The sequence below is a fragment of the Eublepharis macularius genome, chromosome 1, assembly GCF_028583425.1.
Source record: "Eublepharis macularius isolate TG4126 chromosome 1, MPM_Emac_v1.0, whole genome shotgun sequence".
NCBI classification, from domain to species: Eukaryota; Metazoa; Chordata; class Lepidosauria; order Squamata; family Eublepharidae; genus Eublepharis; species Eublepharis macularius.
In genome coordinates, this window is record NC_072790.1 from 105051301 (window position 1) to 105078828 (window position 27528).

The following is a 27528-nucleotide window of genomic DNA, read 5'->3' on the forward strand; positions in this document are numbered from 1 at the left end:
TTTTTCTGGGAAAAGAGGTGGTGGAACTCAGTAGGTTGCCAGCAGACATGGCAACTCCTGGTGAAGGTAGTGCCCCTGGCACCACATGCGTGCACGCAAAGCACGCACGTGATCCCAGGACTGTGTGATGACATCACTTACAGGAAATGACGTCTTTGCACAGGGTACAGCCACCCCTCTGGGAGTGCTCCTGCAAGGGCCCTGCTTTTAAGGATTTATAAGCTCCATGGATGTGCTTGCAAAATGTTAACATATTCTCCCAGTCTATCCCACTATCAGATCTCCCAGTTCATTTTTGTCATATAAGCCTTTTAAATGAAGTATTTTGCCTTAAAATTCCAACCAGGTCTGACATTGTACATTTGATTTTCCTGTGCTTTAAACATGTATATTTATTTCACATTATTGCTTCACATATGATCAGTAGCAACATGGTAACTGCTTCCCTGTGATCTCATATGGCCACAATCTGCACATAAATTTTGCATTCATATGGCTGGGGAGCAGTCAATCATGCATATATTTCTCATGCATTTGGGCTGATTGCATAGAAAATATCCATTTAATCAACCCCATCCAGATGGGTGTTTAGTAGAACATACCTAGTAAAGGGGCTCTAAATAGAAAAAAGAAACATGAGTCAGTTCACAAAAATAACTAATGATTTATGGATTTTCCCCACCTTGCCAACCCCCCGCCCCCCAACCCAATAGCACATGTCTGGCTCACTTATCTGCAAAAGTAAAAATGGAAAGATAGAAGTTTATGAAGAATTAGTTCTTAAGAATTCTATTCTTAGCTAACGCACCATATATACATCAGCCTTCTATTATATTACCTGTGTCAAAGGAAACATTCAGTATGCATATGCTAGAGCCTTTATCTAAACATTATTTTGCCATTCAGTTTTAGATCTTTGATTCCACCCCCACCCCACCCCCCAGCTCCCGATCTCCTCTTTGGTAGTGCATATTGGCTGGTCAGTCATTATTTTTTAAGTAGTGAACTTGAACATACATTTCTTGAGGAAATTTGCAATAAACATGGCCACAAAAAGCAATGCAAGATGTTTTGTCACTAAGAAGAGAAAATAAATGTTATTTGTGTGATGGCCTTTTGTCTATAGCTCTTTCCATGACACTGCAGGGCTCTCTTTTTAGAGAATTCATGTTCTGTGATTTCAGAGTATCATCTGTGTGTGATTAACAATAAAAAAATGCAGCAATTTCAAATGCCCTTGGTTAACAAAACTAGAATTTTAAGCTAGAGCTCAGGATGGGTTTTTTTTAGCACTGTTTGAAGGAGAAGCTTGGCATTAGTTAAAGAATATGCCTTTCACAGATCAGTTATGTTAGACATGACCAGAGGGGAAATTGCCAATTAGAAGAGGTGAGGTGCTGGGTAATAAATCCCTCTGCAGGCTAAATCTTAATCCCTCTTGCAACTGCTGCTACTGTACCTTCAGGCCAGACCCTGACAGGTGGCAGCTGTGAGCAGGAAAATTTTCATGCAATTTGCTTGAGGGCTGCACTAATGAGGTGCCCAAATGCGGTGACAGAGGGTAATAATTGGAAGGAAGCGGGGAAGGAGATCAATGAAAGAGGATCAGTTTTTTGTTAAATTTCACTGGGAGTTTGCTGACCAGCATTTTGCTTTGGTATCAGTAAAGATCAACAACTTTTGTTATTGATCTCAATGCTACTTTTTTCAAAGGCTTTTACTCCACTTTGGATGAAATGTACCATACATTTTGGGAAATTGATACATTCTGAAAAAAATGTTAATAAACTCACAAATCATTTACATTAGTTTTCTGTTTGTACAAATGTTTTTACATCTACAAACACAGTATTATGACTCTGTATCCCTTGGTACATTGCCCTGCCACTTATCAATGGCAGCTTCTTGTATGACAGGGAAATTCTCAACATCACAGTATGGTATCATGTGATGAGCCTTGGAGGAGATCACAGTGTACAGTGGACATGCATCACAGGAATGAATGGGGGCATGGGCAAGGCAATATACAGTGTTCAGTTCCTTTCTTGCTTGTGCTTGCATGTTTCTTTTCCCTGATTCCTCCTATTTGGGTGGATTCCTCAGAGAAAGACCTTGACTCACTCTTACTACTACCTTCATCTTCTATTACTACCATCTACTTCTATTACTATTCATCATCTATTACTACCTTCATCTTTGTTCCAGAAAGACATCCCTCCCTTTGGCTCATGCAGGCCTTGTCATTTGCCCCCAGCATAGAACATCTTGAATGCTAGAAGCACAGGAATGCTAACTCTAATTGTAGAAGCCCTCTATCTCCTTCCATTTTCTTGAGCCCTTACCTTGTAGATATTTCTGGCAGAATTCTCCAATGGTTTGGCACATGATCTCCACATTGCATAGATACCTAAGGAATGAAGAGGTAGATGGCCAAACTTATGGTCCCTTTGCTTGACAGAAAAATTGACACTGCCAGAAGCTTTACTTTGGAACTGCTGAAAGAACTGGCGATAATGTGTAAATGAAGAAAGATGAATTTAAAAATAATAGTGAGGGCCCATGAGGAATTCACCAAAGGGAGAGGGGAAGAAGGAAGAAATAGGAAGGTTGGCTCTTTCCCCTTCTTTGTTCCCTACCAAGTGGTAAGCAGACAGAGGAGAGATTGGAACTGCATCCTGGCATCTGTTTGGCTCAAGCATCAGATCTCCTCAGAGTCTCCGTGCTCAGCCCCTATGATTGGTTTAGGGGTCAAGACTGGGAATAAGCTTACTCCCCTGTAGACCCAAGGCCACATGAGCTGGTCCTGGACTCAGAGGACTATCATTGCTAGATTCCTCTGCCCATATCGTCTGTTTACCAATTTTAGCATTTGTATGCTTCACGTTAATGTTATAAAAATTTTTAATAAGAATAAATAGAATAAATATAAATATAAAAATAGAATAAATATAATGACAAATTGACTGATAGAATAAATATAATGACTGCTTAGAATGACTGATAGACTAAATATAATGAATGCTTTCTCACGTCTTCTCCCCAGCAGATATTAGGAGCTTCATTCAAAGGATTCTGATAGCATTAATGTATTACTGAACAAAAGATAGTGAGAATATTTTCTCATTCAATTCGGTTTCATTTTCCTGGCCATGTCGGACGCTCCTCTCCACAGGTCCGGGAGGAAGCGCCCGAGCAGCCTGACTGGGTGGTTGGCCTGCGAGGGTTAACCTCCAGGACTCCCAGTGAGGGGGTCAGGGTCCGGAGCGCTGTGGGAAGAGCCCCCTGAAGTCGATTCAGGGGGTAAATTGCCCGTTTGCTCCTACGGAGGCCGGCAGACTTGCGCAGCACATCGCGTGCTGCCGGGCCATGGAGAACGGCAAGAAGCAGATTTAAGGTGAAAACCTGAAAGTAAGTGAATCCCTTCTGTTATTCTAAGCGTATGCGAAGGATTGGTGGGAGTTGATGCTAGGAAGGTTCGGATATCTTCCCCTTCATTGAGTTTTGGAACTTAGTTGGCAGACTCCCCCCCCCTAAGATGGCGACGAAAAAGCAGAGCCCTGCTGTGGGCAAATCTGTTTCGGCTGCTTTGCAGGGGAAAGGAGTCTCTTGAAGAGGTGGTTAAACGGTCGATCGTTGAAGCTATGAAGCCCTTTGTTGATAAGCTAAATGAAATCGGTCAAAGGGTTGGCTCAGTTGAGAACGAAGTGAAAACCATTAAAGACGTAGCGTCTGGGGCAGAGCAGTCTGCTCGGGCAAACGCAGTACTCATGAAAGCAACAAACAAAGAAGTAAAGCTTTTGGAGAATCAATTGATAGGGTTACAAGTGGATTGTGCTCAGATGGTATTGCGTCTTCAGAATGTGAAGGAGGAGGAAAGTGAAAACTTAAAGGATTTGGTGTCGGAACTTTTGGTGTCATCCGCAAAGGCAACTAAAGAAGAGTTAAAAAGCGATATTCTGGAAGTCCGCCGGACATCTTCAAAATATGCAACGAAGTGTCAGCTGCCTCGCGAGATTATTATTGATTTTTCATCTAAGAAGACTCGGGACACCATCTTATATAATTTGTACAATGCAAGGTGTGCTTGAGGCCATTTTTGCCTCAGAAAGGCCTAGGAATGCCTTTTAGAGCATCATCTCTCACTTTAAATGCAGAAGCTGCTTTCAGGCCAGAGTGCCTCCATTAATAATTCTCTTCTTTATCTCCCGTATGTTTCTGGGGACTGCTTCATGCCTTGGTTCCTTGGCACATCCTATGCCAGTCTTCTGTTCCAACTACTACTCCCATACATATCATGACAGTTCTTATTTTTCCAAAACTAAAATTGTTTCATACTGCTCTGGGAAGGGAAGAGAAGGCTATGTCCCACTATAAATTATTTTCCCCCTCCCAACAGAATTAATTTTTCCTCTTCATTATCCCCCTATTACAGACAAAGGGCAAAGGCTGAGACAACTATATGGTGACATTTGAACTGGGGACTTCCTAACTCATAGCAGTAGCTACCACCATGCTGCACCAACTCTTAGTTTGTCCTTAAGGAAATGGATGAACCAAAAAGGCTTCTGAAAGAATCAAGTTATAGCAAAGTACATGAGTTTCTGAAGGAAACCTACCACTTCTTTCTCCCACCTGCCAATTCCTGGCTATGACTGTTGTTCAACAGCACAATATTGTTTAAGTAAATATCAGGGATATGTTAACAGAGCTTATACAAACACAGTGAGTGTTCTCCTTCAGACTTATGGCATTGCTATTTTTAAACCCAGGCTATAACTCCCTAATCCCTCCACATATACACATTCCTCATTTAGCAGTAGTTGAAGAAAGAGGAAGGGTAACTGATTATTAGGCTTTGTTTAAATAACTGGCAACTGTTCTCATATTAAAATCAGACAATGCTGATCAATTGAAGGTCAATTTTAAAAGCATTCTCAGCATCCAGCATTTTCAAACGTGACACTTAGGATTGCCAACTCTGGGTTGGGCAATTCCAGGAGATTTGGGGTGCAGTAGGACTTTCAACCTCCAGTGGGACCTAGAGATCTCCTGAAATTACAACTGATCTCCAAGTGACAGAGATCAGCTCCCCTGGAGAAAATGGCTGCTTCAGAAAGTAGTAGGGATCCCAGTCCCCTGCTTCCACCCTCCACCTCCCACCACTACTTACCTGGCCGGCAGAGGGAAAGATGCAGGAACGGGCTTCCCAGGCATGCTCCTGGAGCGATGCAATGTGATGATATCACTTCCCAATAGTGATATCATCGCACCACCCCAAGAATGCTCCCGTGCTTTGCTGCGGGCCGATTTGGGCCCCCAAAAGGCTGCCCGTTTGGGGCCCAAATCAGCCTGCTGTGAAGCGCGTGCCTGCCCCTGCACAATGATATCACTTCCTTGAAGTGACATAATCATGGGGGCACACACATGCAAGGAACACACAAAGAGGAAAGAAGGTGACGACTTCAGGTTTGGGATTTATGGAGGTCTAACGCAGCTCCATTTGCGGAGCTGACCGGACTGCCGTTTTAAGCGGCCGGCGGGGTGAAAATAGCCCGTGGCCGACTGCTCTCAGGCGGAGAGCAGGCAAAGAACGCTCGAGACCCTAGGGCACGTTGATCTCGGACGAGGGGGGGGCTCTACACAACGGGTCCCCTCCCGATCCTTGAGGTCCCACCCTGAGACGGGTCGGCTACAATCTCTGCGGCAGTTTTGGGGCCAACTCGGCTGGCATAAGACCTACATACCCAAGCTTCGATTGGGGGAAGAAGTGGAAAGGAGAATCTGAAATCGAAACAGCGATTACAACCCGAGAAAAGTGAAGGGAAGGTAAAGATCACTATCTTCCGATACGGGACAGATTGATAAAAACAGAGAGGAAAAAAAGTAGACTTTTAAACTGCAACAGACTAGTGAAAAGGAGGGGAAGCTTCGGCAGGAGTTGTATTAGAAAAGAGACTAAGTTTAAAGAAGTTATTAAAGAAATCGGACTATTGTTTTGAATACCTGTGGCTTTGGAGCTGTGAGAAAAAGACACCAACACGAGATCTGCTGTGGGAAGACGGGAGACAGGAAGTGCGTAACAACAATAGAGCGGCTGGAGAGAAGCGGCCCTGGCTGGAGGGCAGGAAGAAGGGAATCGCCATCTTTGAGAGGGGAAGGGCCGCGGCCTCAGCGGAAAAGGAAGTAGGCCATATTGGATTATAAAATCATAGAGAGACCATAGAGAAAAGACGCCCGACATTTTGGACCCTTTAAAGTTAATTTATGCAAGAAGACCGGGACATTTGAAATAAAAAAGGTACTAAATTTAACGCCACGGAGTTAAGGAAGAGAGCGGATTCGTGGGAGCGAGCTAAAGCAAGCCCCACGATGTCGAAGAAAGAGTGGCAATCGGCAATAGAAAACCTGGATAAAAAACTTTTGGAGGTGATTAAAGAATTTAAAGACATGAAATTGGAGCTGATTAAAGAGGTTAAACAGACAGTAAAATCGGAGCTGTCAGAAGTAAAATCGGAGCTGTCAGAAGTGAAGAAAGGTATGGAAACAATACAAAGTGAATTACAAGGGACGCAGCAGAGAGTTAAAACAGTAGAAGGAGCGATGGAGAACCTAGCAGATACGCAACAAACAGAGATGAGGCTGATGAGGGGAAGGATGGCGGTTGCGGAAAGCAAACATATGGAGAAGCAGCTCAGATTTCGCGGCCTGCCGGAAGTGGAAGGAAAGACAGCGCAAGAACAGATGACGGAGGTGTTAGCTGAATACCTGGGGAAGGAGGAGGAGGATGTTGTGGCTATCCTAGATGTGGCATATCGTGTGAATTCGAGAATTGCAACCCAGAGGAAACTACCAAGAGACGTGATTATACAATTTACAACAAGAAACATGAAAGAGAAGATTGTGACTAAACAGTTTCAAGATCCATTGGAGATCGATGGCAAGACAATTATCATAATGAAGGAACTACCCAGATCAGTGTTACTAGATCGGAAAAAATATAAAGGGCTAATCCAGATGCTGAAGGACATGAAAATCAGGTACAGATGGGAGCTCCCAGAGGGTTTGTCCTTCAAATTTGGAGGCGCTAAAAAGCGTATCAGATCTGAGCGGGAGATGGAGCGATTTATAAGGGACAATGAAAAAGACTTACCAACAAGATTATGAATATGGAGTGTAAAGTATTATCTTGGAATGTAAATGGACTAAACTCACCGAATAAGAGAAAAAATATTTTTCACTGGCTATTAAAACAAAAATGTGATATTGTTTGTTTGCAAGAGACTCATATTCGAAAACAGGATGTAAAATATCTAAAACTGGGAAAATTGGGCAAAGACTTTGTAGCGGCCTCAAGTAAAAAAAAAAGAGGAGTGGTGTTGTATGTAAAAGAGGAGCTACAACCAAAATTTATAATGAAAGCTGTGGAAGCCAGATTTGTAGCAGTGGAATGTACTTGGAATTTAAAGAGAGTGTTGGTAGTCGGAATCTATGCACCCAACGGTGCAAAAGAGAGCTTCTTTGAGGATTTGAGGAAGCATTTAGATGATCTTTCATATGACCAAATAATTCTTGCTGGAGACTTCAATGGAGTGACAGACTTGGAACTGGATAAAAAGACTACAATGACACAAAAGAAAAGAGGACTATTACCAAAGCTCTTTTTTGAGTTGATTCAACAAGAGACTCTCGAAGATGTATGGAGGAGAGAATATCCTAAAAGTAGGCAGTTTACTTTTTATTCTGCAAGGCATTCCACGTTATCAAGAATTGACATGATCTGGGCCTCAAAGGATTTGGCGTTATGGACTAAAGATGTAGAAATAATGCCGATGGTAGGCTCAGATCACAACCCAATTATGTGGAAGTTGGGGAAAAGGAGGAAAAGGAAAGCATGGAGAATAAATGAGGATTTGTTACAGGAAAAAGAGAATATGGAAATATTGAGAAGAGAGACAAAGTTTTTCATTCAATACAACGTGAATAAAGAAGTACCAACTGATAAAGTTTGGGATGCTTATAAGGTGGTTATAAGGGGCATACTAATGGACTTAAATGGTAGAGCAAGAAAGAAGAAAGAGGAGAAGAGACAAGAGATTGAGGAGAAAATAAAAACTAAGGAAATACAGTTAAAAAAGAGACCAGGGAAAAAGAAATTATACCAGGAAATTAAAATATTGCAAGAACAGCTAACAGCAATGAGTAATAAAGAATTGGAGTGGAATCTTAAAAGGCTGAATCAGAAAGTGTTTGAGGGTGCAAATAAACCTGGGAAGTACCTGGCATGGCAACTGAAGAAAAGAAGGGAAAAGAAAACAATAAATAAAATTTGTGAAGATGACAAAACGTATTTGGAACAGAATACCATTAGTAGAGCCTTTTATAAATTCTACGCTAAACTGTATAATAAGAAAGAAGTAAATAAAGACTCAATAGCGTCATATTTGGAGAAAATGACACTTCCAGAAATCTCGGACGCTTGGAGAAATAAACTGAACAGTGAAGTAACGGATGAGGAAATAAGTAAGGCAATACAATCTGCAAATCTAGGAAAGGCGCCAGGGCCAGACGGACTTACAGCTAAATTTTATAAGACTATGGCCAATGAGCTGGCACCATTCCTAAAGGAGGTGATCAATGGAGTTTTAAGGGATCAAAGGATTCCAGACACTTGGTCTGAAGCGAACATATCATTGATCCCAAAAGAGGGCCAAGACCTGACTAGTGTGAAAAATTACAGACCTATATCGTTACTCAACAATGACTATAAAATCTTTGCGAAGATACTGGCGGAGAGACTGAAGGGGTGGCTTTCGGAAGCTATAGAGGAGGAGCAAGCAGGCTTTCTGCCAGACAGACAAATAAGAGACAATTTAAGGACAGTGATTGATGCTATTGAATATTATGATAAGCGTTGTGATAAAGAGGTTGGTTTCTTCTTTGTGGACGCTGAAAAGGCATTTGACAACTTAAACTGGGACTTTATGTTTGCCACTATGGAAAAGCTACAATTAGGAGAAAGATTCATCAGCGCAATTAAGGAAATTTATAGAGACCAGACTGCAGCAATTGTGGTAAATTATGAATTGACCAAGAAATTGACTATAAGCAAAGGAACAAGACAAGGTTGCCCGTTGTCTCCACTGTTGTTCATTTTAGTATTGGAGATTCTGATGATACAAATACGACAAGACGAGGAAATTCGAGGAATAAAAATAAAGGACTATTCATACAAGGTCAGAGCATTTGCGGATGACATAATGTTAATTGTAGAGGACCCACTGGAGAACATGCCAAAAGTGATAGATAAGATCAAGGAGTTTGGAGATTTGGCAGGTTTCTTCATTAACAAAAAGAAGTCAAAGATACTATGCAAAAACATGACTAAGCAGAAACAACAATTGTTAATGGAAACAATGGATTGTGAAGTAACAAGTAAGGTGAAATATTTGGGAATTGAACTGACTGCAAAGAATATAGATTTGTTCAAGAATAATTATGAAAAATTGTGGATTCAGATTGAGAGAGACTTGATTAAATGGAATAGGCTCAATCTGTCATGGTTGGGTTGGATTGCAGCGGTTAAGATGAATGTGTTACCAAGAGTGATGTTTTTGCTACAGACAATACCAATCATCAGAGACTCTAAACAATTTGAAAAATGGCAGAGGAAAATATCAGATTTTGTATGGGCAGGCAAGAAGCCTCGAGTGAAAATGAAAGTTTTACAAGATGCAAAAGAAAGAGGCGGAATGCAACTGCCCAATCTGAGACTTTATCACGATGCAATCTGCCTAATTTGGCTGAAAGAGTGGATGACATTAAAGAACAAGAAACTATTAGCCCTAGAGGGATATAAAAAAATATTTGGATGGCATGCATACCTATGGCATGACAAAGTAAAGGTCAACTCGATGTTCCTGCACCATTTTGTACGGAGAAGTCTATATACAATCTGGAAGAAGTACAGAATTTACCTACAAGAAGGAACTCCTTGGTGGGTGGTTCCATATGAGGTGATAGACCCGAGAGCTGTTGACAACGAACGACAATGTTTGTCATACAAAGAAATAACTAAAATAGAAGCATCTAAACTTAGAATAAAGACGCAAGAGGAACTATCACCGAACTACGATTGGTTCCAGTATAGACAGATCAGAGATTTGTATAACTCGGACTGTGTAAAGGGAGGTATACGAATAGAGAATTCGGAACTAGAGCAGACCCTTTTTAAAGAGGACAAGAAAAGAATATCCAAGGTATACCAAGTACTGTTGAAATGGTATACTGAGGATGAGACAGTTAAAACACAAATGGTGAAATGGGCTATAAATTTTAATAAAGAGATAACAATGGAGGCATGGGAATACTTGTGGAAGACTACAATGAAGACAACGACATGTACAAATATTAAAGAGAATATTTACAAAATGATCTATCGTTGGTACATGACACCAAAGAAGATTGCGCTAGGGAACTTGAACACTTCTAATAAATGCTGGAAATGTAGGAAGCATGAGGGCTCCCTCTATCACATGTGGTGGTCGTGTGATGTAGCTAGGCAGTACTGGGGGGAAATAATAAGAGAAATGAGTGAAATTTTACAATTTCAAATAAATAAGAACCCAGAACTCCTGCTACTAAACTTGGGAATTGAGGGAATTCCAGCCCATCATAGGACGTTGATATTTTATATGACAGCAGCAGCTAGACTTTTGTATGCGCAAAAATGGAAAGTACAAGAAGTGCCAACTATTGAAGATTGGATTTATAAATTGCTGTACATGGCAGAAATGGACAAGATGACAAGAAAACTGAGAAATCTGGACTCAGGGCAGTTTAACACAGATTGGGAGAAGCTGAAACAATATCTGGAGAAGAAATGGGAGGTGGGAGGAAAACTGTGGCAGTTTGAGAACTACTGAAGTATAATAAAATGTAGAGGGGGGTGACTTTACCGGGGGGGGAAGAGATAAATGTGAATTTATAAGCAGTTAGATTAACAGATTGATATATATATAGGTTAATAGATAGAATATTGATAGAAAATAATGAATGATAAGGTTTAAATATAAGTATTGAGTAACCAACAATATTTTCTTTCTTTGATAAGATTTGTATAATGCACCAAACTGAATGTACAGAAGAGTCAAATTGATTGACTATGTGATGAGTTATATAGAATTACCATAAAAAGATACAATGAGTAATATATAGAGAATAAGTCAAATTGTTTGATTTAAATGTAAGATTTTTATGGTTTATGATATATAGGTTTATGATATATAGAAATATTTAAAACTGGAAATGGGATAAATTGTTTATCCAAGATGGAAACAAAGACTCACAGTTTGGGTATACAACAAGAAAAGTAGTTAAGGATGTACTGCTTAGTATAATGGAGAATGTATATTTGTTTTAGATAGAGGAATTTAATAGAAGTAAGGGAAAAGGGACAAAGGGTGGGAAAGCTGTTGGAAGTCAACAAAAGGGGGGGAAAGGGAGGGGGGTAGAAGTGAAAAATTTGGGGAAAATTGAATGTAATGTAAAAAATAACGGATTCTAACCCAATAAAAAAAATTTTCAAAAAAAAAAAAAGAGGAAAGAAGGTAAGTTCCGGGTCCCCCCTCTCTCCAAGAGGGTAAGGGATCCTGGCATCTGTAGAAAGTAGACTGTATGGCATTACACCCTGCTGAGATCCCTCCTCTCCTCAAACCTCACAATCTCCAAGCTTTGCCCCCAAATCTCCAGGAATTTCCTAACCCAGAGTTGGTAAGCCTAGAATGGAGCCTGGGGAAGGTGGAGTTTGGGAAGGGAGGGACCTCAGCAGGAATATAATGTCATAGAGTTCACCCTCCAAAGCTGCCATTTTTTCCAGGGGAACTGATCTTTGTAGCGTGGAGATCATTTGAAATTCTGGAAGAATTACAGGCCCCGCTTGGAGTAGGGTTGCCAGGTCCCAGTTGGGAAAGTCCTGGAGATTTTGGAGGTGGAGCCTGGAAAGGGTGGGGTTTGCTGTGGGGAGGGGAGGGGCTTCAGTGCGGTATAATGCCATACAGCCCACCCTCTAAAGCAGCCATTTTCTCCAGGGGAACTGATCTTTGTCACCTGGAGATCACTAGTAATTCCAGGAGATCTCCAGCCACCACCCGGAGGCTGGCAACCCTAGCTTGGAGGTTGGCAATCCTAATGGTACTTCAGTGAGGTTTAGGAGACTTATAAACTCCTCAGGCTTTTAAAAACAAGTTCTATTTATGGTTGCTAGCTTCTGGTTGGGAAATTCCGGATGATTTGGATGTGGAGCCTGGAGAGGGCCTGTTTTGTGGAGTGGAGGGACTTCAGTGGGGTATAATGCCATAGAGTCTACCCTCCAAAACAGCCATTTTCTCCAGGGAAACTCATCTCTGTTGACTAGGAGATCTCCAAGCCCCCTCTGGAGAATGGCACCCCTACTTCTATCTTGGTCCCTTTATTTTTGATATGTGCTAGTGCTGGGCCAAAATGCTGTTCCTTCTTTGCTACCCTGCTTGTATGCTAAGATGTTGGGGTACTATTTTGGCATTTTTGGGTAGGCATCACAAAGGCAAATTATTCGCCTCACTCAGCAGTGGCAGTGATCATATTTCTTGCTGCCGACAGACATCATTACTTCCTGCCCTCGCTCTGATGTTGCTTCTTGATTATGCCATGTAGCTAATAGAATGTGACTGAAGCCACATTAGAGTGGGGCAGGAAACATTGTCCTGTGTACCCTGAAAAGTGGCTGTTTTCTTTTCTTACAGCTTCTAGATTGTTTTGTCATACCAGTTGTGATATTACTTTCTTGGTTCTTCCTACTGGTGCGGTACAAGGCAGTACATTTCATCGGCATTGTGGTCTGTATTTTGGGAATGGGCTGTATGGCAGGAGCAGATGTCCTTGTTGGAAGACAGCTAGGAGCAGGTGAGTATTTGTATGTTTTCCAATCTAGAAGAAATGTTAATTTTCTAATTATCAGAAAGTTCAGAAAATTTTCCTAAAATGTACTTACATAATTAGTTCAGAATATTTTTAAAAACCCTTCCATCTTAGTGAGATGCTCCAGCTGCTATTAAAAATGTCTTTGTTTTTATGTTTATTAGAGCAGAACTGATTTGGAAAGCAGATTTTGTAACAGCTATTTTTTGAGGTGCTTTGAGTATTGACTGTAAGTCCCACTGTGTTCATTACACTATGAAACCCAAAGTACGTTTACTAAGGCCACAGGAAAGCTGGGCTTAGATCCAGATTAATATTTTCATGGGTGCAAGGACTTCCACCCATGGAGAGCGATTTTCTCATCACCCCTTGAAAACAGGAGCTTGAAATAACAGCCTCCCGAAATATTGTCCCCCTCATCTAGAGTACAGAACTGGAAGGTATTTGGGGTTGTCATGGGGGGGTCCCACTGTCCCCCCATGACAGCCCCCCAAAGTCCTTGAGTCTGTGGAAGGCTTTAGTCTGGATCCAATGCGAAGCACTCCTCCCCAGATTACATCACTTCTGAAAATTATGTCATTGCAGTTGGGGAAGCGCACAAGCAAGGGAAAACATAGTAAGTGTTCCACCTTCCCCATTGCCAAGGTAGCCTGGCAACCCTACTATGCAGGGAACAACTAATGTGGAAATTGGACCTGTGTCATTTCATGAATTAGGAAAGTGATGAAACTGCAGGTGGAGAGCTTAAGTCAGTGCTCCTCCATGGGGGAAAAATCCTACATATAAGTCCTCTTCAGATGTTCTGAATTAGGGTTCCCAAATCCAAGCTGTGAAATGCTTGGATATTTGGGGATGCAGCCTGCGGAGGGCAGAGTTTAAGAAGCAGAGGGACCTCAGCAGGAATGTGATGCCATAGAGTCTACCTTCCAAAGCAGCCATTTTCTCCAGGAGAACTCATCTTTGTAGTCTAGAGACTATTTGTAATTCTGGAAGATCTCCAGGCCCCAACTGGAGGATGGCAACCCTATTCTGAATGGCCATAAAAGCAGGATTCTGCCTGTTTGTCTTGCCCCCAACCTGCAGCCTGTACATGTGTAAGTGTGTAGGCTCTGCCACATGATTTGAATATTGTGAAAAACAGGGTCCCACTCGTAACCTGCATGAAAAGACTGCAGATATTCAGCTGAGCATGTGGGCATCAAGGGTGAAGCCAGCAGATGTAATCATGCTTCTTTCTGTGCATGTTCAATTAACAAGTGAACCATAATTTTAAGAGGAAAACTTGCCCGTAAAGAAGTCTAGACCTTCTCTCTGACATCTAGTTGTTTATTTGGGGGGATTTTTTTTAAAATGTGGGAGAGCATTCAATCCCAGCATCCCTCATCCCCTTACAATCTGAAGGGCATACTCCAAGAATAGTTTCATATGCTGAGCTGCTTATCTGGTTGGCACAGGCACAGGCACCAGCTGAGGTCTCGTCACTTGATGACTTGCAATTGAATGTGTGAATTGTCTCTGTCAGAAAAGCTCTGTGATATAAATCCTGTTTAATCCAATGGGCATGCATGTGTGGCCTTGAACTCAGATGGAAGGTCATGAAGAAGGCACTGTGAATTCTATAATAGATGCTTCTTATCATTCTAAACAAATAATCATGTGCTTAACATGTTGGTTTTTTTGCTCCTAGGAGAAAATAAGCTTATAGGGGATCTTCTTGTGCTGGGGGGAGCCACTCTTTATGGCATCTCCAACGTTTGTGAAGAGTACATTGTACGGAATCTGAGTCGGGTGGAGTTTCTAGGCATGATTGGACTCTTTGGTTCCTTCTTCAGTGGAATTCAGCTGTAAGTAAGGACGGGCATCATCATGATACATCCTTGAAATAAGTTTAATTGAAAATCTGATCTCATTTATGTTTATGTATTGAAATGGGCAAAGATTTGGCCCATACTCCTACTACAAGGCATGGCAATCCCTCTCATCTGCCCCAATCTCATTTAACTGGCATATTCTAGATACAATATGATCTATTGGAAAAGAAGTTTCAAAATATTGCAATTGCCATGGAATGACTGAAAATGTCATTGCAGTGTATTACAAATGCAGAAGGCCAAACTACATGCTATGCACAGATTTGAATAACCTGTTCCTGATGAAATGTAGCCTTGGGGTCTGTGATAGGAAGCAAAAGAGCAGCACAGAGTTTTCTGTCACTGTTTTTCTACTAGCTGCTTCCTGCTTTCCTTGAGGGAAGATATGGGGCATCAGTCTGTAACCACGAATTGGCCTGTGTAAACAGAGGGAAAGAAAACAGCCTGGAAGGCTGTCTTTAGGAATGATTGCCAAATCTGATTTTGCAGTACAAACAAGCTCCTTGCATTCTGAGACTGTTCTCCAGATTGGATCCTATTTCAAGAGACTTCTGATTGGCAATCCAGCCAAGTTTGAACCAGGCTATTAGAGTGGTTCTGTAAATGCTTGCTTGCTTCTGAGAACTTCTCAGTCCTACTCATAGGCGGTTCTTTAAGTGCCTGTTTGGAATCCATTACGCACCCCCTCATCCAGCCCCATATCTGTTATTTCCAGAGACGTGGGGAGGAAAATGGGTAGACCAGGAAGGAAAAGGAGGCAAGCAGTGAACCATGCCCCCTCTGCTCCTGACATTCTAGTCTATTAAAGTTCACAGACTTTGCCAAAGATTGAATCCCCAGGAGTGGACAGTGATTGAGCCCTAAATGGCATAAAACTGTGGAAATCTGCTCAAGCCTATCCATTATGAGGAACAAAAGAATGGCCTAGATTGTATGCTTAACCCTTTCCCTTTTGTTTTTTTTTTAAATTCTAAACTACATACATTGACTTCAAAGCGATTTCAGCATATTACAGGACTGGCTGATGATTTTCTAAAATCACTTTGGACTGATGAAGATAAGCTTGTTTCTTATCTACACAGTGCCGCTCCTTTTATTTTCTAAGGTTGGGTACTTTTTGTGCACAGAGTGGATCTTTTTTATTACCTGTGTTTCTTTCTCTCATGTCTCTGTTTGGTCAGTATTAATATTTCAGTTTAATAGATTTCAGTCATGTTCTAAATCAGAGCTCAGCAAAACTACATTGGTCCAAAGGCAGCAATACTGTGTCTTGAAAGGCCCCAGGGGCAACATCAAGTTGTACTCTCCCTGTCAACTTGAAGAAATACATTTCTGTGGAAAACAAAATGGAACCTACGTTTCACAAAATAAAATACACAAAAGGGCCCAGAAGTAATTTCTTTTCCATTGCTTTGGTACTGATTCAGAGATGAAGAGAAAGCATGTGGTATAGCCATTAGTGGGCCAGATCACTTATGGCTGCTGGTAGGAGACTTTCATGTTTTAATATTCCTTTGTATTAGCAAACCTCCATCCATTGCAAAACTACAGTGTTCTTGGCTACAGTCCTTCTCTTTAACATACTAGATTTGTGTTCAGGCAGGTTTTTTTATACGAATACAAGAACTGCACACAGAATATGATACTATCCCAGGGGTAGATTGTAGGGTTCAGGGGCATCCATGCCTCTGCCCTTAACAGCTCCCTTATCCATCACACCCTTTCCCATCCTGCTTGGGCTTGCAGAAACTACTGCTGCAGTTTCTGTGGCTGCCCAGTCTGAAAAGAGAACCCATCTACCTTTTCCCTGGCCTGCTTCTAAGCCTTTTAAGAGGCTAGTGCAGCCAGCAGCCTGAAAAGTCTCAGTCAGTTCCCCTGAACCAGCAGGCTCATGAGACCTCAGGGGAATCATAGGCTGTAATTGCAACTTGTTTCCCTTCCTACTACTTTGGCCAGGGTAAACTGCTAGCAGCTGTTGGCAGTGATTGAAGTGAGGCCTTAAAGGACCCATACTGTATTAGTGCTATCGCAGCATTTCTCCTTGTTGCCAGTGTCTTGGTGGGCTTCCCTGTTGCTGGCACTGTGGGTTCCCAAGTGAGTGTCTTGTGACTCCTGCGTAAGTCCAGGGAAAGCTCTTAGAGACTTTGTCTAATTTTCATATTTGAAATTGTAGGCCTGACCTGGATATAATTCAGTCCTGAGTCACCTTCAACTCTTTGGGGCTGCAAACCACATAATGAGTTTCCAGTCTGTGGGCTGGGGATCCATGCGGGGGGGGGGGCATGAAGTTATTGTAAGTGGTCTGTGAATCCATTCAGGTTGGGCATGTTTCTTTCCCCCACCACCACCTGTTTCTTCCCCTTGGACTCGCTGCCATGGTGGCCATGCCTCCACAACTCTGTCAGTCTGGCTGCTGGCTGTGCATCCCCAGCTGGGTCCACCTCCAAGCCCATCCAGGCAGGAGATATCCAAGTGTGCACTGGACTAGTGAGGGCTGTTTGCTTGCTCGCAGAGACAACTCCTCCTACTTAGAGCTTGGTTGGGGCATATTGCCCCACATTGCCCCTCCCCTCCCATCTTGAGTGGCAGCTGGAAATGCCACTGCAAATGAAGGTGTGGGCTGTGGCCCTTTAAGGAGCTGCTGTTCAGCTAGTGACTTTCTTATGAGCCCATCAGTTAGCTTCCCTTCTCTCAGGAAGCTTTCAAGGGCCAGGAACTTCACTGGGATGCCATGTGTCCCTCTAAACCACCCCAGAATAGTCCAATAAGTGTGGGAGAGAAGGGGTTGCCCTCAGACAATCCATGAATCTGAAGTGAGCTCTGACTTAAGAAAGCTTATGCTGCTTATTAAGGGCCAATGGATTTCTCATTCATTTTACCACCTAGATTAGTAAACACTGCATTATCAGCTGAGGAAAAGACCTGCAGCTCAACACATAGACCCAGAGATCTAACAGTGTATTTTGGAGATGAGGTCCCCCTTCTTCCAACCCAATGGCCATTGCTAAGACTATTGCAGGGTGGGCACAAGTGATCCCTTATTCATGTCTGCATCTAGCACACTTTCTCCCAAAGGAACATTTTGTGTTTGATTTTAATTATCATCTGTGTTAGATTATGATATCTGAAAATGGGCAGGGAAATAAAAAAGCAGTGCTTTCAGAAGCACCACAGACAGTACTTTGAAGTAGAGATGGGCATGAAATGGGGAAAAAACAAAATGAGAGTTTCGTGTTTTGTCACATTCCATGAATCATGAACTTCCACGAAATTGTCCCATTCCACGATATGATTCGGTAGTTTCATGGTTTGTCAGAACCGGGGGCACTTCAATGACCCCCTTCATACCCAAATGTGCCAAACTCGCAGGGAGACTTCAGCAGGCTCTCTTCCACCCACCCTCCCAGTTTGGCCAAGATTGCAAAACATTGACTGGAACCCACAAAGCTGGGCCCCAGAGCCAGGCAGTGGCCCTGAGACTGAGCTTGGGGGGAGGGGCCCAAAACCACCACACAGACACCTGCCCAGGTGGGAGAGGTGCACAAAATAAAACCAAAGCAAACAACAAGAGTGTGAGCCCTCAAAAGAGCAGAGAAAGAATTAAGAAGAAACAAAGATAAGCAAAGAAAAAATAAGAGAGTCCTCAGTCAAGCTAGGCCCCAGAGCTAGGCAAAGGCCTCAGACTAGAGTAGGGTGGAGGAAAAAAGGCACCCTCACCCAAAGACCTTCCCAGCAAGGACAAATGAGGAAAATAAGAAAGAGGCTTTTCAGTCTCTTTTGAAGCAGCAGCAAATCCAGCCAAAAGCTCCCAACTCCACTCTCTCTCACTCCAAATCCCAGCAACAGACCCTCCCCCTCTCTGTCTACTGGAACTAAAAGCACAAGACAGAGAGAGGTGTCTTATGTAACAAATGCTCACATAGAGCAGAACAGTTCTGTGGTTGGCAGGCAGACCTGCCTAACAGGGTTTGGAGGGATGAGATTGGTGTTCCCATGTCTATAGAAGGCCCATCTCCTCAGTTGCCCCTCTCCATTCCCACTGTATAGGGCAGAATGGAAGCTTTCCAGTTTGCAATGACAGCTGCCTATCAAGGTTATGTGGGCTAAGATTGGCGTTTCCAATAGCAACAAAAGGTCTGCAGACATTCCGGGCATATACTGCCTAGGGAATCAATGGATCAGTGCCAGCCTGTCTAGCATCAAGAACTGGGCCAGAAAGTCATGAATTTTGTGAAAAATGCAGCCCCACAAAACGCATTTCACGAAACATGAATTGGCCCGATTTGTCATGAAATTTGATTCATATTTTGATTCATGCTCATGTCTACTCTGAAGTGGATCAGAAATGAGCAGAACACTTGAAGAATGAGAGGAAGAGTTTAGGGGGGGGAACACTTCAAACCCTGCATTGCAAACAGGACACGAACAACTTAGTATGAAAAGGCTTAAAAAATAGAAAACATCCAGCAGCCAGAATGGTTTTGTCTGAAATGGCACAAAAATCCATTAGCAATCAGCAGCCAAAACAGTTTACAGAGGCTATATCAAAGGGCCTTAGTAAAATAACAGATTCATTTAAAAGTCATAGATCCAGAGGAGTTAGCCGTGTTAGTCTGTAGTAGCAAAATCAAAAAGAGTCCAGTAGCACCTTTAAGACTAACCAATTTTATTGTAGCATAAGCTTTCGAGAATCAAGTTCTCTTCATCAGATGCATGATCCAAACTGGTCAAATACAGAAGAGGAGGGGAGATAGGGGAGAGAAGGAGACATATATCAGAAGGGGACAGGATGCAATTAGCGGGGAGGCAACCAAAACATTCCTTTGCTAGTAAATGTAAACATCTCCTTTTGGTGTGGAGTCAGTTTGCCGTGTTAGTTTGCAGCAGTAAAAGCGTCCAATTCCTATGTAGTATAAGCCTTCGATAAGCACAGCTCTCCCTGCCAGATGCATCTGACAAAGAGAACTGTGGTCCCCGAAAGCCCACACCAGGCGTCACTGGGCTCCCCCAGACCACGCCTCTGTAAAGGAAATCTGTTACCTGTGATAATGTGATAACCATTCATAGACCCTATTCAGTCCCAGCTTGACAGAGTCAAATTTGCATATGAATTCCAATTCAGCAGCCTCCCGTTGGATTTTGTTTTTGAAAGGTTTCTGTTGAACCACAGCGACCTTTAAGTCTTTGGTGGAATGTCCTGGTAGATTGAAGTGTTCTCCCACTGGTTTTTGGACGTTTCCATTTCTAATGTCAGATTTGTGTCCATTTATTCTTTTGCGTAGAGGTTGGCTGGTTTGTCCAATGTACAGAGCAGAAGGACATTGTTGGCACATGAGGGCATATATCAGATTGGAGGATGAGCAGCTGTAAGAGCCAGAGACAGTGTAGTTGATGCCATTGGGTCCTGTAATTGTATTCCCTGGGTAGATATAGGGGCAGAGCTGGCATCTGGGTCTGTTGCAGGGCCTGGTACCTGTGCTGGTGACTCTGCTGGCCGATTCATGATTGTAAGTGAGAAGTCGTTTAAGGTTGGGGGGCTGTCTGTAGGCAAGGAAAGGTCTTCCACCCAGGGCTTCTGAGAAAGAGGTATCATTTTCCAGGATGGGTTGTAGCTCACTGATGATACGTTGGATGGGTTTGAGCTGGGAGCTATAGGTGACAACCAGTGGTGTTCTGTTGTTAGTTCCTTTAGGTTTGTCCTGGAGCAGACTGTTTCTGGGTACTAGTTTGGCCGTGTTGATTTGTTTCTTCACTTCATTTGGTGGGTACTGTAGTCTCAAAAATGCTTGTTGTAAATCTCTTAAGTGTGAGTCTCGGTCGAGAGCATTGGAGCAGATACGGTTGTAACGTAAGGCTTGGCTGTAGACAATAGACCGAGTGGTATGTTTAGGGTGGAAGCTGGAGGCATGTAGATATGAGTATCGGTCTGTTGGTTTCCGGTATAAGGTGGTATTTATTCGCCTATTATGTAGTTGTACAGTGGTGTCCAGGAAGTGTACCTGTTGTGTAGAGTGGTTCAGGCTTAGGTTGATAGTAGGGTGAAAGTTATTGAAGTCCTGATGAAATCTCTCAAGGGCTTCCTTCCCATGGGTCCAAATGATGAAGATGTCATCCAGGAATCTTAAGTATAGTAGTGGTTCCAGTGGATGGGAGCTGAGGAAGCGTTGCTCCAAGTCCGCCATGAATATGTTAGCATATTGTGGTGCCATGCGTGTGCCCATGGCTGTGCCATTAACCTGTAGATATAAGTTGTCACCAAATTCGAAGTAATTGTGAGTGAGTACGAAGTGACAAAGTTCAGTGGCGAGGTGTGCTGTGGTTTTGTCCGGGATATTTCGTATGGCTTGCAGTCCATCTGCATGTGGGATATTGGTGTACAGGGCCTCCACATCCATGGTTGCTAGGATGGTGTCATCTGGTAGGTTGTCAATGGACTGTATTTTCCTGAGGAAGTCAGTGGTGTCCCGTAAGTAGCTGCGTGTGTTGGTGGCATAGGGCCTGAGGATAGAGTCCATGTATCCCGAGACTCCTACTGTGATGGTGCATTTTCCTGAAACAATTGGGCGTCCTGAGTTACCTGGTTTGTGGATTTTGGGTAGTAGGTAGAATCTTCCTGGTCGTGGTTCCTGGGGTGTGTCCGTATGGATACATTCTTGTATGTCCATGGGGAGTGTTTTTAATATTTTATTGAGTTCCCTTTTGTATTGCTCCGTGGGGTCAGAAGGCAGTATTTTATAGAATGTTGTGTTGGAGAGTTGTCCATTTATTCTTTTGCGTAGAGGTTGGCTGGTTTGTCCAATGTACAGAGCAGAAGGACATTGTTGGCACATGAGGGCATATATCAGATTGGAGGATGAGCAGCTGTAAGAGCCAGTGTAGTTGATGCCATTGGGTCCTGTAATTGTATTCCCTGGGTAGATATAGGGGCAGAGCTGGCATCTGGGTCTGTTGCAGGGCCTGGTACCTGTGCTGGTGACTCTGCTGGCCGATTCATGATTGTAAGTGAGAAGTCGTAAGATTGTAAGAGAGAAGTCTCTCATGTGCCAACTATGTCCTTCTGCTCTGTACATTGGACAAACCAGCCAACCTCTATGCAAAAGAATAAATGGACACAAATCTGACATTAGAAATGGAAGCATCCAAAAACCAGTGGGAGAACACTTCAATCTACCAGGACATTCCACCAAAGACTTAAAGGTCGCTGTGGTTCAACAGAAACCTTTCAAAAACAAAATCCAACGGGAGGCTGCTGAATTGGAATTCGTATGCAAATTTGACTCTGTCAAGCTGGGACTGAATAGAGACTATGAATGGTTATCACATTATCACAGGTAACAGATTTCCTTTACAGAGGCGTGGTCTGGGGGAGCCCAGTGACGCCTGGTGTGGGCTTTCGGGGACCACAGTTCTCTTTGTCAGATGCATCTGGCAGGGAGAGCTGTGCTTATCGAAGGCTTATACTACATAGGAATTGGACGCTTTTACTGCTGCAAACTAACACGGCAAACTGACTCCACACCAAAAGGAGATGTTTACATTTACTAGCAAAGGAATGTTTTGGTTGCCTCCCCGCTAATTGCATCCTGTCCCCTTCTGATATATATCTCCTTCTCTCCCCTATCTCCCCTCCTCTTCTGTATTTGACCAGTTTGGATCATGCATCTGATGTAGAGAACTTGATTCTCGAAAGCTTATGCTACAATAAAATTGGTTAGTCTTAAAGGTGCTACTGGACTCTTTTTCATTTAGAAGTGTTACTGAATTCATAGAAGCTTTTTTGTAATGTGTTTTCTCCATCAATGGATATTAGTAGTGCAATTACTATAATATGGGGGTCTGCAAAAAAATTTGACATTATAGGGGTCCTCATGATGTAGAGATCCTAGATCCCACCCCCCACTCCCAGCCATCACTCACCTGGCCACCAGGGGGGGAGGCAAGGTACAGGCCTCCCAGGCATGCTCCCAGGGTGATGCAATGACATCACTGTTCTGTTGTTTCTTTGTTTCAAGGAATCAAAGTGAATCTAGGCTGGGCCTAGATTGCCCTGAGACAATTAACAGATCCAAATCCAGATACTTTTTCAAATTCTAGTAAGACAGAGGAGGACTTCATTGATCAGTCCACAGGATTTCATTTCCTTTAGTGTAATCTCTGTTTTGGTAGCTTCATCCTGGGAAGGAGGAAGAAAATTATAGCTCATTTGTTACTGGTGCATTGTTAATATACAATTTTATATATAATTATATTATCCTAGTATATGAATAAGAATGAGATGTGCATCTGTTTGCCTCTTTTCTCCCGCAGTCTGTGGAAGGGTAGATTTGTTAACGTAAAATTGGAGATGTGAAACTTGCTTTAAGATTACTAAGCAAGGAAAAGCATATTTTGAAATTGTAGTGAACATTGTATTATGTCAGCCTTGCAAAATAATAAACCTCCCATTTTCACAATGCTTTTTTAGTGTTCCTAAATTCTCCACATAATACACTGTCTTAGTTTTTCATACAGCAGTTCTGGAAGTTGTGTGCAAAGGTTGGATCCAGACAGTTTCTACTGATTTCCCCCTCCCTCTCCATGTCATTTCTCAAGGTCCTCTGTTCCTCAGGAACAGCAGCTTGTGGAAATCAGTGGCTGCTGTGGAAGGAGAGAGGCATGGAAGTTCCATTCTGCTTGTGGGGAATTGAGCCATGATCCAGCCTCATATTATGATCCCCATATTGAAGATGGGGATCTGAAGTGGAGAGAATATTGAGTTGTCTATGACCATTTATTCATGACTGAAGTGAGATCTGAACAAGGGATTTTATGGTGAACGTGTCACATTCTTAGCTACTATACTTCATCAGGAGCTCTACCCAAGTCTATATGTGACCATGTAAAGAAAACAAAACCCACTAGTCAAGAAGAGTCAGTAGAACTGAAGATTAAAGTCAGTCCTAAAGGAACACCCTACAAACACAGTAGTGTTATTACTGCCACCATTTTCCCCAACTAGCCCTAGCTCAGAGACTGAGGAAATCAAGCCTCTGACTTTACCAGGCATTATCTGAGAGTCAGCTTATAAATGCAGTAAGGTAGCGGGACCAAGCCAGTCTGGGCACTGGTTTAGATTGAAGCCAAGGATCAAAGAAACACCACACAATTCTAAAGAATATTTTTTTATAATAAATATGTATTAAAAGATTTGGAAATAATGTAGAATAATTTGGAAACTGTATACAAGGATAAATTAAAAAATGAAGATCTAAATAGACCCAACAGAGTTTCTTGCCATTCTAAGCCATGATGGTAACATATAACAGCATTCTTAGTAAGCATGAAAGTTTTTAAGTTAAAGGCATCAGTTCAAAGATACAATCCAAGAGTGGCCCAAAACAGCAATAGCACAAACTGACTTTCCCAATTTATTCTCAGGCCTTTTCTGCATGGTGTTTTCATTCGTTCTGGCCCCATAAAGCTTTGATGTATCTCCCAAGTTCTGCACACATGGTCATAATACCTCAGTTCAGTCTTCTAATCGCTTGCCATACGCTTTCACATTCTGCGTGGTGAAAGGCTGCATCAGTTGCAGAACTGATTTTTCCCCTCTTGTGTTTTCCTCAGTTTTTCTCCCTGCACATATACCCCAATTTTTTTGATAGCGAAGTTTAAACAGGTTTTTTTTAAGTGCAGAAGTTTTCTTTGGTGAAAGCACTGGCCCTGCCTTTTGCCCTCCCCTTTAGCCCCCCATGTACTGATTGGTTGAACATAACCACTCCCTCCCCACTTTCTTCCCTAGCCACATTACAACATTTTTAAAAATAAAAAATCCTGTTTCATATTTTAAACTTTCCCTCCAGAACTCCTCAGCCAATCAACAAACAGAAATGTTATTAAATTTGGAGCTCCAACAGGGTGAGTTAGGAGTGAACCACAAGCCCCTCTAATATCCAAACATTATAACATTTTAACGCATACACAAAACACACGCCAAACCCCGCCCCCCTACACACTGATTATACTGCTGATGCCATTTTTCCCCAGAAAGCCCACAGCAGAAAAGTGCAAAAAATTTTCAAGTGCAAAAATAAAAACCAGATGCCACTTCAGTTTGACTCCTTCAATTGCAGAATTATAGAAACCCAAAGTGGCTCCAATCCACATGGGCCAAATACCTGCTGTAAGTCAGTGTGCAGAAACAGCCCGAGTTGCTCAGCATCATGAGATCTTACCAACTAATCAGTGCCCAGCAATAGCATGTGGGGTTGACCTTCTACAGCTACATCAAGCCCACATAGCACTACTGTGAGCACATACCATCTTCTCATGAGAACAGCAGCTGGGTCATATAAGTTTCAAAATAAGCTCTTGTAGATTCATAATGGCAACACTTATCCATGATTCATATAGACTCTGTCCAAGCAGGCCTATTTTTTTCTGTCCAAGCAGTGGTGGGGTGGGAAGTTTGTTGGTGTGCTCTGAATCTTTATGGAGCACACTGAAGCGGGTCAAAAAGTGAATTCCAAAGCAGCTTGTCACTTTGGAAAGTGCTTATTTCTGGCTCTTTTTCCCACTTCGGAATTTGATTATTTTTTTTGTTGCACACTCCTTGTTGAAATGGAGCACTATCTATGTTTTAATACCTATCACAATGTGAATAGGAAATTGATATTAGGGAGCCATCTTTGATTGAAACAGGTATTTTATTTGAATATGTAAATCATTTGTTTCAGATTTTTGTCGGATCCCCTTATACTTTTTTCTCCTGATTTATATTAATTCATTTTTTATTTCAATATTGCTATTTATTCCTCTCTGCATGTACTGGTTAGGGCTGTGTGGGGGATGTGTTTTAGGGCCAGAGCAGCTGTTTATAAAGATAATGGCACCAAATTTGCACAGAATGGAGTCCTCCCTCTAATCTAAAGACACCCTAAATTTCAAGCACATTGAACAAAAGGGTTTGATTTTACAGACCCTGAAGTAGGTGCCTCTGAGGATAGGCATGCTTGTCCCTGCTGATTATGGTGGGGGTGGTGGTCAAGCAGCAGCCTAGCAGGAGAATGCCACTGGCCACCAGCATTTTAAAAAAAAACCTGTTGACATTTATTTCATTTCCCTACTCTTTCAGTGACTGACAATTATTTTTTATCTTTCTGCTGAAAACTGTGTATTTGCTGTCCTTAAATGTTGTGGTCTGCTGTTTGTTTCCTTTCACAAAATGGGGAAGGCTTCCTTTGCAGAAATCTCATCCTGCAGCTCTGCCATTATTCTCCCCTTAGGGGAGGGGGGTTAGAGAGCCAAAATACAGGAGAGCTAAGACTGCGTCTCCGCTAAATACCTCCCTCCTCCAAATTTTAAGAGAATTGGACCACAAGATCCAATTCTATGGATCCCTAAACAAGGTGCCCCAGCCATCCTACTTGCAAAGGAAAAAAAAGGTCTCCAGCCCCAGAAAGGAGGGAAGGAAGGAGAAGATTGAGCCAGAAAGCAATTTTCATGTATATTTTCAGAATTTAATAATGTACTCACTAGTACTAGTTATCTTCTGGATACAACCATTTCAATGAGACCTGTTGGATGACTCAGAGCCAGTTCCAGTGTAGCATTATCAGCTGTGTGTTTCATTAGAATTCGGAAGAATGTAGGAACGCAGATCTGTGTGTTTTTTCAAGCATTAACATGAGGTCTACTTGTTATACCAAAAGCTATGAATTCAGACACACACAACATTATGCTTCCAATTGCTATAAATCAGTTAGGGGCATTCAGTTTTCAGATTTACAGTGTACTCCTACTTTCAATGGGCTTATCAGGAATAAGTCTCCAGAGGATTGCTCTGTTAGTCAACTTGTATAGAAATATCCACTTCAGGTAATTTAGGAAACAACAATGTGGAGAAGCTTTTAAACGTTTTCTTGTCAAAGCTCTCAGAATAGAGTGCAATTCTTGTTTATGTTTACCCAGAATAAATTCCTTGAGTCTTAGTTGAAATGTATGGAAACAGCTTCATGTTAATGCTAATGTACTGACTAGAACCATGAGAAATTTTGACCTGGAGCATCTCAGTTTTGGTAAAGCTTTTATTGGTTATCTTCCCAGTATTATTTTGTGTGACTGGTCACTTCTTGTCTATGATTTACTTTGTTTTTTCTTTGCTAAAGAGAATTTAATACAGCTCACAATATATCATCAATATTTCAAGTTTAAGAGCTCTCAAATATTCGCACCATTGATGCTCATATAGCATACTGCTTTTGGCTGACAGCTTGGCTTTCATTAAACCAGTTCCATTTTTATATTAGCAAGGCTTATTACAGCAGCAATTACCTTTCAAACACACATTTACAGACATAGAATTGATTAAACCGATGTGACTGCATTAAGCCTGTGCAAAAGTTTTCCCCATATTTGTAGTCACACACACACCCTTTTTTTGGTACTGTAGGAAGCTTAGTAGAAATAATTTGAGTTCTCATCATATTTTATTTACATCTTTTCTAGTGCCATAATGGAACACAAGGAGTTGTTAAAAGTTCCCTGGGATTGGCAAATCGGTAAGAGCATGACTCAATTCATTGAGAGAAATAAAAGAAGGAATGATGTTTGGATGGGCATTGGGAGTGTTGAAGGTTTGCAACATTCTTGAACAGCACTGTATAGTCTGAATACAACATACCTCATTTTCTTTCTTTATGTACCTCAAGTGCTCACTCTTGCA

General features: G+C 42.1%; 1 protein-coding gene across 1 annotated transcript in view; it reads left to right on the forward strand.

The window, feature by feature from the left end:
- Positions 1-27528, forward strand: part of SLC35F1 (solute carrier family 35 member F1) — a 423749-nt gene that overhangs the window by 369471 nt on the left and 26750 nt on the right. Inside the window, exons 4-6 of the mRNA XM_054984460.1 lie at positions 12780-12939; positions 14642-14798; positions 27312-27364. Coding sequence (XP_054840435.1) covers positions 12780-12939; positions 14642-14798; positions 27312-27364 — 370 coding nt within the window. The remainder of the gene's footprint in view (positions 1-12779; positions 12940-14641; positions 14799-27311; positions 27365-27528) is intronic.